The sequence below is a fragment of the Schistocerca serialis genome, chromosome 9 (assembly GCF_023864345.2).
Source record: "Schistocerca serialis cubense isolate TAMUIC-IGC-003099 chromosome 9, iqSchSeri2.2, whole genome shotgun sequence".
NCBI classification, from domain to species: Eukaryota; Metazoa; Arthropoda; class Insecta; order Orthoptera; family Acrididae; genus Schistocerca; species Schistocerca serialis.
In genome coordinates, this window is record NC_064646.1 from 293,607,741 (window position 1) to 293,621,606 (window position 13,866).

Below are 13,866 nucleotides of genomic sequence, written 5' to 3' on the forward strand. Positions count from 1 at the left end.
GAACACTTGTTTTCAAAAATAAGTCAGAACTTAAGAAGCAAGTGGTTAGATAAAAAAAAGAATAAGAGGGAAAGAAAAGAAGAAATTAAATGAAAGAAAAGGTTCAGCATGACATTTTAACAATTAGTAACTTCTCCAAAAGAACATAATCTCCATATAGCTGTTTGAGCAACAAATGCTTTTCATCTTAATATGACATATGGCCTCCCCTAACTGGAACACATGAGAATCATACTGATTTCTAAAAAATAAAAACCAATGAAAAGGTAATTACATTTGGGAAGGTTTTTATTGTTAAATGACATGTTGCCTCCACAATATCAGTATTTACATACCCAGACAGTGTTAGAGGGGTTATGTTCCTTCGGAACAGTTGTGAATCATTAAAATTTTATGCTAAATATTTTCTTTCATTTAATTTCTTCTTTTTCTTTCCCTAAGACACTAATGTTTGCTGCATACGTTTTAAGAGGTTGGCAATCATAAAAAAAAGAGTTATCTAAGAGTTTATATATGAAAAGAATGTGTGTGGTCAGTTGTTATAGCAAAGAGTAACTTGTGTAGTTTCTTATCTGTGTTGTGTGTCTTACTGTATTTCCAATAAAGTGAACATAAAATTATAGAAAAACTCAACAGGTTATGGGCCCAGTGTTCTGGAAAAAAAAAGAGAGAAACAAGAGAAAATCCACTTAAAAGATACTTCAAGAAAACAAAAAACTTTGTGACGTATAAGCGCTTTAAAGACAGCAGTACATTCAACCCCTAAGATGTTGAAGATCTCTGCGATATGCTGGATGGAACTGAAAAACTAGAAATGCAAACAATGATAAAGGTAGCAAATGCCATTCTGTGATAAATTGTTGGACGCATATTGTTCTTTTGTTGCAGTTTAGCATTGGTTCAATTCATAACATGCAGTATAGTTAGCAGAAACTATCACATTTTGATAAATTAGACAAGTGTCAAAGGATGTGTGTTGGCATGAATTTTAAGTTGTACAGAATAGCTAGCTAGAGGGTTCAATAAACTTAAAGCAATTTACAAAAGAGAGACTTCTCAAAGAACTCATGCTTCAAGAATTTTGTTGTTTGAAGTACAATAAAATGAGGGAAATAGCTAGTAAAATAAGTCCACTGTTGAATATAGCATTTGAACTGAATTGTCTCTAGTCTGAAAAGATGACAGACACTATTATCATACCCTAGATACTGTCTATTTGGTAATTTCCAAGAATGATTTCCTATTGAAGTCGCAGGGTCCAAACGATACATATCGAAAGTGCGATCGTAAATCTATCATGCGGCTCTGGTAGCAGGCGATGTGGTCAATTATTTGTGATCGCCATTTTTATCTGTTTTCCGTCATTCACTTAATTGCTCTAAATTACATGACTCCATGAATTATTTGTGAGTTGCTAGGGAATCCCAGACAATTGATGTCATTAGTGAGTGGGATGTCTGGTGTTCTTGACGTTACTTCGACAGATTCTCTCACATGGAAAAATCTAATTCCATGTTTATCCAGCGTAGAACATTGTTCTACTTTTTGTCGCAAATACTACCGGACGAGGAAAGAAGGGACTGTGTAGACTGTGGTGGTGCGAAGTGTGTAAAACTTCATAAGAACAGCTTCAATGCTGAAACACCATTTACAGTTCCATTGAGGACAGTGCGGGAAACGAACGAGTATCAGGAAAAATACATGGTTTGACTTCTCCAAATTATCCATCCACACCACCGTAATGGACTTTCACACGATAACAACACCGACGACGAGCAAAGTAAGTCGTCTCCTTTGCATTTACAGGTATTTTTGTAACAGTCTTCTTTTGTCGTTGCTGTAGCGACCACAGTCAACATACTCATAATACCCGCTACCAGAGTCGCATGATCGATTTACGGTCGTACATTCGATATGTATCGTTTGGACCCCGCGACTTCGATAGGCAACCATTCTTGGAAATTACCGTCTATTTTGCCAGATGAGTTAAAACACTTTCTCGTCATCCAGTGGTGAGAAGTATGTGGGAAATCTAACTGCAAGGCTCATAAGAGAAGGGGAATGATAGAAAAGTAAAAGATCCAATTTGTAACAACTGTGGTGGACTGGACATTTTGTAAGAGAATGCAAGATGCTTAAGAAGAAAGAACAGTGTTCTATAAGCAAGAAAAATAATCACAAAGAAGAAGAGTGCTACTTTAAAAATAGAAACCAAATCAGAAACCAAAACTAAGATCTTTCAAGCCCTGTTGTCACTGCAAAAGGACAAATCATAAGGAAGAAAATTGTTATTTTAAGAACAAAGACAACACAAAAATATCCACTACTCAACGCTTTAAGAACTAGTCACTCAAGAAACCAACAAACAGTACACCAACAAAAACACTGCATTTGTTGCATATAAATGTAACAAAGATAAGATTTCACATGAAGCCATTGAGAAAGAAAATATGGACATGGTTGTTGATAGTGCACATACAACAGGACATATGTGTCTAATAATGGGCAAGTTAACAAATGTGAAACACTGTCACAGTGCTGTGAAAGTTGCCAAACATATGTTAATGAAAATAGTATCAACAGGCAGCTCTGCATGTGATAACTGTGTTCTCAAAGATGTTATGTGTGTTTCTCAAGTGTGTAGAAATCTGATGTCTGTGAACACTATCACTGACAATAGTTGTACAGCTGTGTTTAGTGAACATTCTTTCATATCTATAAATATCAAATACTTATTTTGAAAGGACACAAAACAAGAGATGAATTATACAAAGTGAACATTAAATCAGGAATGCAATCACTACCGACACAAGAAGAAAAACAAGAATGGCATAAGGAGCTAGCTCATCCATGCATAAGCTGCACTTCAAAGATGAAGCTCATGTACACTGGAGTTCCTAATAGTTTATGCTCCACAGAACAATTTTATGAAGCTTGTGTGAGAGCTAAGCTAACAAGAAAGTCATTTTCTACTGTGAGAGAAAGAAGAACAAGGCCACTTGAAATAATACATACTGAAACATGTGGAGAGATAAAATCCCCAGCATTTAATGGATACAGATACAACATGACAGTATTAGAGCATTTCACTCATTGTTGTGTAACCTATTTGCTAAACGACAAGTCAGACTCTCCAAGATTCATATGAAAATATGAGCCAGAAAGAGAAAATAATTCCAATCTAAAAGTGTCAAAAATAACGTGATAAATGTGTTGAATGCAGAAACCATATCTTTAAGAGCTCATGCAAAGAAAAGGAATAGTACTAGACTACAGCATTACTTACAGTCCTCAACTCAATTGGAAAGCAGAGAGACTAAATATGACATCATTAACACAGAAAGAGCTATAATATTCATTAGCAAATTGAAGATAGAGCCATGGGGGGACTGAGGGCTCACAGCTATGTACTTAATCAACTGAATCCAACTATCAAAGTGCCACACCTGCAGAAAAGTGGTTTGGGAAAAAACAAGATCCAACAAGACTTCAAATTTTTGTATCAGAAGTTTTTGCCAAAAATCTAAACAACTTAAGGAAACTAGATGAAAGAAGTAATCCACACATTTTTATTGGTTATGCTCCTGTGTCAAGAGATGCTGAATTTGAACAGAGTGTGAGGAAAAAACTCTACAGTAAAATCTCATTATTGGTCAACTAACAAATGACACTAACACAAATGAAATTCAGAACCCAGAAAATCAAGATGAAAGAGCATGCAATGAAGACACAGGAAAGTACAACATTATGGACAGAACCAATTTGAAGCAATCTTCAAACTATGGTAATTATGAAACAGCATTACTTACATATGAAAATGTATTAACTGTCAAGATAAGGAAACCTGACTAAAAGAAAAAGAAGGAAATAACTGTCTTGAACAGAATAAAACATGGAAGTTGATCAATCAAAAGGAGGCAAAAGAGAAAGAGATCTTAGCAAGCAAATAGGTCTTTAAAGTCAAATATGATAGTGAATATAATGCCAGACTGGTTGTCAGAGGTTTTCAACAAGGAAGGGGTATAGATTTAAAGGAAATATTCAGCCCAGTTGTACATATATGTTCATTAAGACTGTTCATTGCTCTGGCAGCAGAGAAAAATTTCACCATCAGGATGTTTGATGTAAAAACAGCATTTCTATATGGAAAACGGGATGAAGAGATTTTCATGAAGATACTTGAAGGATTAAAAAATGCTGGAAAAATTTGTTTTGAAGAAAACACTGTGTATGCTTAAATAAGTACCATCTAGATGGAGTAAAGTTCTCACAGATTTTCTAAAAACAGAAAGATTAATTCAGCTGAAGTCGGATCAGTGCATATTTAAAGATGTAACTGCAGAAATGTACATGGCTATATATGTTGATGATGGAATCATAACACAAAAGGATTCATAAGTAGTATTTTTGACTGGTTGTAGTACAAAATCCAGATATGTAGCTAGTGATACAAATACGAAGATAAAAGGATCAAATAATACTATATCAAGAACAGCATGACAAGGAAGTAGGCTACTTGAAAACTTCAATATGACTTACTATAAGGACACGACAACTTCATCAGTTCCAGAGGGAAAGACAAGTGAAGAAAATCAAGAAGATAAACACATTAAATTTCCATATCATAAAGCCATAGAGAGTGTTCTGTATTTCTCATATAAAATCAGACCATATCTTACATTTACAAACAATTATAAGAGCTGCTTTAGAGAAGACCCTAAGAAAAGGGATTACCAAAATATACACTGAGATACCTACAAGATACGAAGATTTGTGACCATTTTTATTTGAAGATAGAGGAGTAGTGTGACACTATTCATCTAAATGTCTATTATGATGCTGATCAGAGTTATCCAGAAGAGAAGTGAAGCTCATTCTTCATGTACATAATCAAAGTGCTATCCAAATGATCTAACCAGGACAGTTAGTTAGGCAAAGCAAACATACACATGTGAAATTTCACTATGTTAGTGAACAGTATAGAGAAGGTTTGTGTGGGATAAAGTATTGTAGTACAGAAGAACAGCTGGCAGACATGCTGAACAAAGCTCTGCAAAGATCAAAGTTTGAGAAATTTAGAAATGCTATTATGAAAGAACTACATTAACTTATTTTAAACTTATCCATTACGGAAGTTTTAGAACCAGTGACAGTTTCCTGAATGTAAGTACATAAAACTGCAACCAGCCAAAAAAGTGACCTGCAGCAGTTTTATGTATTTACATAACTTTTTTCTTTTTGTACTGCAATGAGTAACTTATATTGCTTTTCATCTCTGTTGTGTCTCTTATTGGATTTCCAATAAAGTGAATAAAAAAATTCAAGCTATACTACTGGCATAGTCATTTGATATCTTTCATTTCTGAGATTCGAAAGTGGCTTAAGGTGCCTATATCAGCAGTAACGTCAACTTCATAATATTCATATAGCATTTGTTATCAATGACATGCTATATTTTACGGGAAATACTGTAAATGTCAGACCGAAAATAATCTGCCTCTGAATGTAAATATGTAATAAATTATCGGGAACATATATAGTTGGTTGTAATTTGAGATGCAGTACAAAAAGCTGTGATCATGGTATTCTGTGAACTGAAGAGATTTTTCATATTGATATATTTTTACACATTTGATAACTGTTAATTTGTTCATCTATAAAATTGCTCAGAGACTAAGCCGCAGTAACAGATCCCGTGTCACCTGCTTACCAGCACACAAATGGATAGTACCACATTACTATCATCATGAGATGGAAGTTACCTTTTTCAGCGTGTCATCATATTTGAAATCTGGTAAGTTTTTGTAGATCTCGTCGTCTTCCTCATCAGCAATACTTTCAGGCATTTTCAAATTCGATGTATATTTGCTTTCTTCGCATTTATTGTAATTCTATCCACTTTAACATTTGAACACTGTATACACACACTGCACATTCCATTGTTTTGCCCGCACACTGCGTCTCATGATTGCCAAACCACGAACTAAACAGTTGTTCACTTTCAGTGGAAAATCTAATCGAAACACTTTCGATTTAAGATTTTTCAGGATTTTACACAAATATCTGCGACAGTAGCTAACAAATATCCGCGAAATAACTGCAGACATGTAAGAAATTATTTATATTCAGATTCTTCTTATTCAGTTTCGGTGGTTAAGTAGAAAACAAAAAGTGATTCATGTAGCGAGTATCCTGCAATTATTGTATATGAGAAAAATTTAGTATGAGTTGAATTTTCTCAACTCTGCTTGCCAATTCCTACAAACTTATGGGCTACCACGTCAATTGTTAAATTTGTAGACAACTTGGATATTCTCCAACTGGTACAATTTATAGGAAAAACTCTCACAATAATATGTCTTTTATGGTTTTCTTAAATTACCATGCTGTTATTCCCAATATTACTTCATTCGTCCTGCTAGAAGCCAAAATAAAAATTTTTAAAAAATTACTACATTCTTTGTTTGCAACTGGTATATCTCGGACCTTTGAAGGCTTTGGTGACGCTTGCGCAGTAGTCCCGTGAGGAGGCGCTCACGCAGTGGATGTTTGGTGTGCGTTGCCGTGGTGCGGGTTGCCGAAGTGAGTTCGAAACTTGTAATTTTTTGTTTTGTTTTTGTGTATGTCTTCGTCATTGGTCATGGAAGTGCCATTGGATACAGGAGGTTAAATCGCAACAATAGTGAAGTGTGGATTGTTTGATTATGTATGAAAGTGGTTTTTTTGTTGTGATGGAGTTTAACAAGTGACGTAAACAGGTTTTTCGCAGTGTTGTTTGCCAGCCTTGTCAGCCCTTCACCTGGATTTTCGTTTCATTGCTTCGCACATTGTCGCTTCAGTAAACAAAGAGGTAAGTGACTGGTGGAAATCACGTCGTATTAGGTGTTTCTAACGTGTATGCTGACTCACCGTATTCCTTTGTAGTGACTTGTTTAGCTCAAAAAACAACATAACAAGGGAGAAAGCCCATAAAAATGATCCCATGATTACGGGAACTCATAAAACAATATTTACTGTACTGCGTCTCTTCCAGAAAATAACAATGTTCGACGTAAGATTTGGAAGTATGAATTCTTGCATTCGTAGTCAGAAAATACGTAATTACTTCACGATGTAACCAACCTAACACCTTGCAGGCTAGTTTCATATTCCACGTCCTAGATGTTAGTGTAATGAGTGTAATCCACGCTCCGCAGAATTGTTTGTGACAACAGATGGGTCGCCATGGAAACCATACGCACCCCAAAGCAGTAGCTCGTGGGCACTACTGTTTACAAGAACAACAAAGTACTTAACAAGGTAACAGACATTAAAAACAGATTTGTGCTTTCTCCTGTTTTTATCTCAGGCGGTTTTTAGTAATGTCATACTCGTAGATTGAGTAAATCCGTTTGGCTTCTTTCTCATTACGTCCAAAGCACTGAGTTCCGTTTTTCCTTAACACACATACCTATTTTTTGACGCGTCTTATAAACTTGGATTTTGCCTCTTGACTTTCACGGGAGTGTTGACAGTTCGAAGAGACATACTCAAGCATAAGCACGAACATATGCGAAATCGGGAAGTGTGTTCACCAGATACCGTAATTTACTTTAAATGTGAAAACCGCGCTTGTTTTTCAGTTGTCTTTGTTTGTCATATGGTGCCTCTATTGATAACTGGGCGTGCTGAACGAAGTACTCAGCTGTCGTAATACTGTCATTCTATGCAGTAACATGCCGTTCGTGTGTTACCAGTTACTTCAGTGTATAGACCCATATGTAAAATTGTTTAAAATAGTACAGTAAAATGCCATCAACGGACGAACCACATTTAGACAGATGAATTGATAATAACGTTACGTCCTCGAAAAGTTCCTTTGCCAGGCGTTTCTGCTGCATTTCCTGCCTTTCGACGCCGGCTGTCAAAAGTGTCATGAATACATTTTCTAAATAGCAGGGCTCCACGTTGTTGTGTACATGACTATCTGAAGGGGGTCAACGCCGCCACCTTTTGTTTCGCTGGGTGCGTGGTACACCACGGAATTAGTTAGGTAGCGGCGATTTATTAAAAGAGTAATTAGCAAATTATGTCAAAGAATGGTGAAGCACCTGAAAAGTCATAAGTTTGAGTTTAACACTCTGTCGACAGCGAATACATTAAAATCGGCACATAGGAGCAGAAGCTCAGTGTGGCTAAGAATGGGAGCTTGATATTTATTGCCCGTGTGTCGTAACAAGAAGTGCGAAAACTGACGTATTGAGGGGGAGAATCAAATACATATGACCGGGAGACAATGTTAACCCCGCACCTGCCTACTGCGGGTCCAGGGCTTGTCGTATTTATCAATTTAGAGAGATCAGTGGAGCATACAATATGGCATTGCTTTCTTTATTTACTTTAAAACATATTGGGCGTATTATTGTAGAATTATGTAGCAGGTAGAAAAGTATGGAGGCTTGAAGGCGCCGTACACACGTAACAGTAGTAGAGGTCTGCAAAATACATGTCAGCCACCGCACATTATGCTAACAAATGAAAAAAATATTTTGCGTTTGTTATCTGACTATATAATTTAAGAACAGATATGATTACTTAACAGATTTCAATAACAATTTTGTTTATTGTGTTTCTTGGTGTTACAGCATTACACTTCAAGCATTCGAATGATCTGCCCGTCACCACACATCGCAAAGTTACTCATAATTTCTCGCCAGTTGTCATTTCCTCTCTCACTAACGTGTTTTCCTCCTCAGTTTTTGTCGTATCAACATTATCAGTCGTAAGATGCAGGACACATACGAAAACAGTCTGAAATAGCCTATTTCTGGTCCGTGGTGACGACTTTAGTCAGTAAATTAACATCTCATTTTTCAGCCCTTCATGGACCCTTTCGCTATTTCGTGTTGTTTACTGGCTATAGCAAATAAAATTATGATATGCTTCTTTTTGAATGTTTGACCTTCTAAAATTGTGTTGCCAGCTGACAGTATTGATGGTGTGAAAGTCGCTTCAATGTATTGAGGATTTGGCATTGTCAATAAATATTAAACGTGTGCGGACGCCTTTTTAATTTTTTGTTGATGGAAAGAAGTTTCGTTTGCACCATATGTATTATCCTATTTTAATACCGAGGTACTCTCACTCCCGTCTCCCGCCAGAGTCCCTAAACTTAAAATTCTTGATGTGAAAGTTTTTTTTTAATGTACTGATACTTTCAGCATGCTGTGTTTCAAATAAGAGAAGTGTTTTCATTTCCTCCAAAAAATGTAAGCTGTTACGTACCGTAACCATTTATATCCGAGTAGTATAAACCTATTCATAGCTCGTGCAATAGTAAACTCATTTCCAATCAGCCCAATTACAGTTTGTAGTACAAAGAAATATATTTATAGCCCCTGTGTGGCACGATGTCATTGTACTTTTACCAAATACAAGTAAGCGGCGTACAAAGAATACAGCAAGACTGTTTCATCATCTTAATCTTGTTATCGGTTCACATAATCGTGAGGGCCCCGCTAATAACTCGCTGTGTCCAGAAACTACTTTTGAAATATAAAGCAGAGGGTTCATCCAAATGTTTCACATTACGGATTCTCCCCTTTCATTCAGATACAGAGCGAGGAAAGAATGACCATTTCAATTCCTCTGTGCATACTGTAACATCAAGTCTCCGCAATCCGTATGGGAGCCATACGGGGAGGGGACATAGTACACTTATTGATTCTAAAGTCATAGCATACTACTTTTTTTTATGTGCACAATTTAACATTTCTGAATACTTAACCCAATCTTGGCGCTAGGCCTGCTTGGAAGTCAGAGATATTTGTGCACTTTTTTCAGATATACTTCACTATAGATAACTGCACCATCTACAAAGAGTCTGTGGTTACTGTTAATATTGTCAGCTAGAACATTTATGTACAACACGAACAGCAAGAGCCCATTAGTACACTTCCATGACGACGTGCAGGCCCTCTCTATCAAAAAAATCTTCAACCTGTCCATGGATTTCACTATAGGCCTATACTCCAGATGATCGTACTTTTTTTAAATAACTATTTATGTGGTGCTGAATTAAAAGTTTCTTGGAAGACAAGAAATATCCACCTGATTGCTATGAACCATGGTGTTTGGTAAATCACATGAGAAAAAGACTGGTTTCATTATTACCGATGTTTTAGAAATTTGTTCAGATTTTGCGTACTGGAGGCCATCCTACAACGTATCTGGTACTTACATTAAAAATAATGGTATCTCCATGTTTTTTATAGAACGACTACCAAAGAGCAAATGTCCTGCAGCAGCAGGCGGGGTTCTGGCGCGAATGATTAAAATCAAAATGTGAGTGACGGGAAAGGACTGTTTATACATCATTTGTATCGATTTTGTTCCTTCGTGAATGAAATATTGATTGTGATTTACATGAAAGATGGCAGATGATTTTACACTTGGAATCTTATGTTACATTTACCATACCGTCTAGATTTACGTGTTTTACTGCATACTTGGAAGTTTCATACGACTTTTAGTTGCACTATTCCAGTCAGCTACCACCATTAACCACATAGCTGAGCTTTCTTAGAGAACTTATAGGCCTATGCTATATTTCCTGTTTAATTCATCTTGCATGCAATGTTATCTGATGTCTGCTCTACTGCGTTCACTAAACAACAGTGACAGCGCCCTGCTTGAAGAATGTCACGGAAACGTTTCGTTGTACGGAACGAGTTAGTATGAGGGTAAGGATCTGGACTGTCATTTTGGAGTACAGCGATTCAAATCCCCGGTCGGCCATCGAGATTTTATGTTATCTGCCATGTTCCTAAATGGCTGAAGGCAGATGCTGCGTGGTTGCTTTGTAAACCGCCTAGTCGTGATCCTTCCCTTTCGTTCCCCAACCCAAGTTTGTCGGGCTCTGATGACCGCGCAGTTGAGCGCCCCACAAACCAAACATCATCATCCAAGTTTTTGTTCTATCACAAATATCGTCGTCTTCAAAGGAGTCGCTAAGCCTAATCTTTCTTCTTCATTTCGTTGTCGGTGTCCCAACGTTGAAAATTACATCGACACTGTTTGCGTAATTGAATTTCTCGCAAGCCTTAGATACGTGATGTATTGACAAACAGTCGCTCAGTTTCCAGAAAGACCAATACAAAGCTGCAGGCTGAAGTTTGCATAGTATCGAAAAAACATTCATGCTCATGTACAAGTGCCGAAATAAGGTGTCGCTTTCAAAGAACCCATATGCGAAAAAATAGTTTAATGCTCGTCGTAGTTGAAAGTACGAAGTGTGATAAAAAAATACGATGAATCAAGTGATAAGCTTACATGGAATTTGATTTAATCTCCTCCAAATTGCTGCCCTAGGCTAGTAATGCACGTATCCCAACGTTGAATTAATGACTGAAAAAGCATTTCTGGAACGCTGATCTCGGCGGTGCGTTCTTTTGCTCTTTCGTGGCCCTCTCAACGTCAGGAGTGGTGTGAAAACGTTTTACTTTAAGCACGGTTTTACTTTGGTGCGAAAGCTAGTGTGTAAAGTGGATTTGGACGGACGGAAACACTTTTTCCGGCCAAACTAGCGAATAAAACCCAGATGTGGCACAGTGCGTTGTCGTGATGAAGAAAGAAGCCATTGGCCCATTGTTATGGTGTTTTTCTTTGCATTTCGTTTCGCAAACTTGCACTACGCCATTGTAAAATTCGACATTTACAGTTGTTCCCCCTGGCAAGAACTCGTATCGCATTTTGTTCTCAATGTGGAAATAAAAATGTACATGACTTTGATATTAGATTTCAGCTGACGTGCATTTTTATGGTGAGGAGATTCACTGGTTTTCCATTGTGAACGCTGAAGTTTCGTCTTAAGGGTTATAGCCATAGGCCCAGGTTTCGTCTCTAACTACAAATCTGAATGAAGACGATCCTTCATGTCTGCTGCGTTTTTAAATGGCTCACACCACTTCTATACAGTATTCAGAGCTACAGCATTATCGCCGTACACCATTTTCAACATTTCTTCAGTTTCTTTGGCGTTTTTTTTTTTTTTTTTTTTTTTTTTTTTTTTTTTCTTTTTTTCGACTTGAAACAGAACTTAGTTATTCGAAATCCAATATACACGACGGACATGGTAAACACGACCTCACTCTAGCGTCTTCGGACGCTGTCTCAAAGTAAGAACGTGTACTAACTTGACGCTGCCTGTCTTAGCGAATCAGGCTACCTGACAAATTACGTCAAATGGTTGTAGCCTCAGCAGTTGCTGCTAAGAAATTTGATTCACCGTATTTTTTGATCACACTCGATATAAGTGTGCGGTATTTATATATTTCTGTGCGATGAATTTATTACAGTTCTTTTGTGATAACTCCATCTGTACGCTTGCAAATTAATTAATGATAATAATAATGTGTTTGAGGCGGGCCCAGAATTCATAACCAACGTACACAGAATAAACAGTCGACACGCGTCCGAGGCACGGTGAACAAATCGTTAGCAATCACTCCCTAAAGTGACAATTAACAATAAGTCCAAAGTCTAGGATGTCCGTAGATGGCATAGAAACAGAAGCGCCCTTAGCACTGTGAATGTGTCCTATGTTCCCACCAAGAAGTGAGAGGCAAAACAAAATTGTACCGTCATTCATTATGTTAACATTAGTCATCTCGTATTTTCGTGACAGTATTCGTCACACTAGACTGCATTTTAGACGCTAGTCAGGGATTGATTATGCCATTGCTAGATGCAGCTGACCAAAGACTGTTTTGCTTGTCATAACAATATGCGTAAATGGTCATTTTAGTGTCAGATGTCAGTCTTGAAAACCAAATGGTCGTCGTAGAAGCTTGGTCATAGCCTTTTGTCAGAAGTGTTTCCGGCCACTTTTGCTACTAGGGGAAGCTGATATTACAGGGTTAGGTTTGAATATGCGACAGGCCCTTGGGTGGCAATCTTCTGCAGCTTTTACGACCAGACAACAATTATTACACAAAAATAAATGGAGATAAGAAATTAAGCTAAATACAATTACTCTCCAACTAGCCATCGGAGACAACGGGCCCCGTACGCCAGAGTACTCAAAATAGCTCCGTGCACAACCTCCGAAATTTTGACAGTGCAATTTGGATTTACCCTGTGAAGTTGTATTCGTAATCTTGAAAGTATTTTTAGTTTGTGAAATACCGCAGCGTCGTCAGTATTTCGTACGTGAGATTATTACGGCTCTCGTTATGTGTTGGTTTCGATTGCATTGGTGAAATAATTGTTCAAATCCCAGGAATATGTCTCAACTCACGGAGTAACATAAGCTGAGAATGCTTTTCCTTTTATTAACCAGTGGTTACACCACGTACTACGTCTACTCTTATGCTGTGGCTTTTTCCGCGCCGCAACTAGAATCGTCGAAACGTATTATATTGGAAGCACGAACTGTTGCTGGTAGTTGGCCGCCGTAACGGGTCCACAGAGGTGAGCGAGACGGCAGCAGCCTCTAGCAGCAACCGCGGTACAGCGAGGCAGCAGCAACGGCAACAGCGCCAGCTCGGGAACCACCTACCTACCTACCTGGCGGGAGAACAAGCCGGAATGCGAATTGCCGCGGCCCGGGTTCGCCGCGGCAACGCCGCCGGACCTGACCCAGTGAAGCAGCCATGCCGGCCAGCCACGCACCTCCAACCCGCGTGACGTCCGAACCTGTCGGCAGCGCATATTCACCGCGCTCCGCAGTTCCGGCCAGATTTGTCGTTCCTGGCAGCCAGAATCTCGGCACGTCCCTCTTAGCACAACACAATCAATCAACAGGTGAAGGTGATTTCAGGAGTACCTAAAGGAAGTGTCATGGAACTCGCAATAGTAAGAAAAACGTTTCTTGAAAAGAGGAAATTG

At 38.0% G+C, this 13,866-nt stretch overlaps 2 protein-coding genes across 5 annotated transcripts in view; one reads left to right on the forward strand and one right to left on the reverse strand.

The window, feature by feature from the left end:
- LOC126419561 (uncharacterized) overlaps window positions 1-5,959 on the reverse strand; it is a 152,521-nt gene extending 146,562 nt beyond the window's left edge. The window contains exon 1 of the mRNA XM_050086749.1: window positions 5,763-5,959. Coding sequence (XP_049942706.1) covers window positions 5,763-5,846 — 84 coding nt within the window. The 5' untranslated portion in view covers window positions 5,847-5,959. The remainder of the gene's footprint in view (window positions 1-5,762) is intronic.
- A 599-nt stretch (window positions 5,960-6,558) lies between these two features.
- LOC126419777 (afadin) overlaps window positions 6,559-13,866 on the forward strand; it is a 1,120,405-nt gene continuing 1,113,097 nt past the window's right edge. For 2 of the 4 annotated variants that reach the window (XM_050086950.1, XM_050086951.1), the window contains exon 1: window positions 6,559-6,850. The gene's annotated coding sequence lies outside the window, so the exon portion shown is untranslated. The remainder of the gene's footprint in view (window positions 6,851-13,866) is intronic. The other 2 variants (XM_050086952.1, XM_050086953.1) reach the window with 1 other exon arrangement.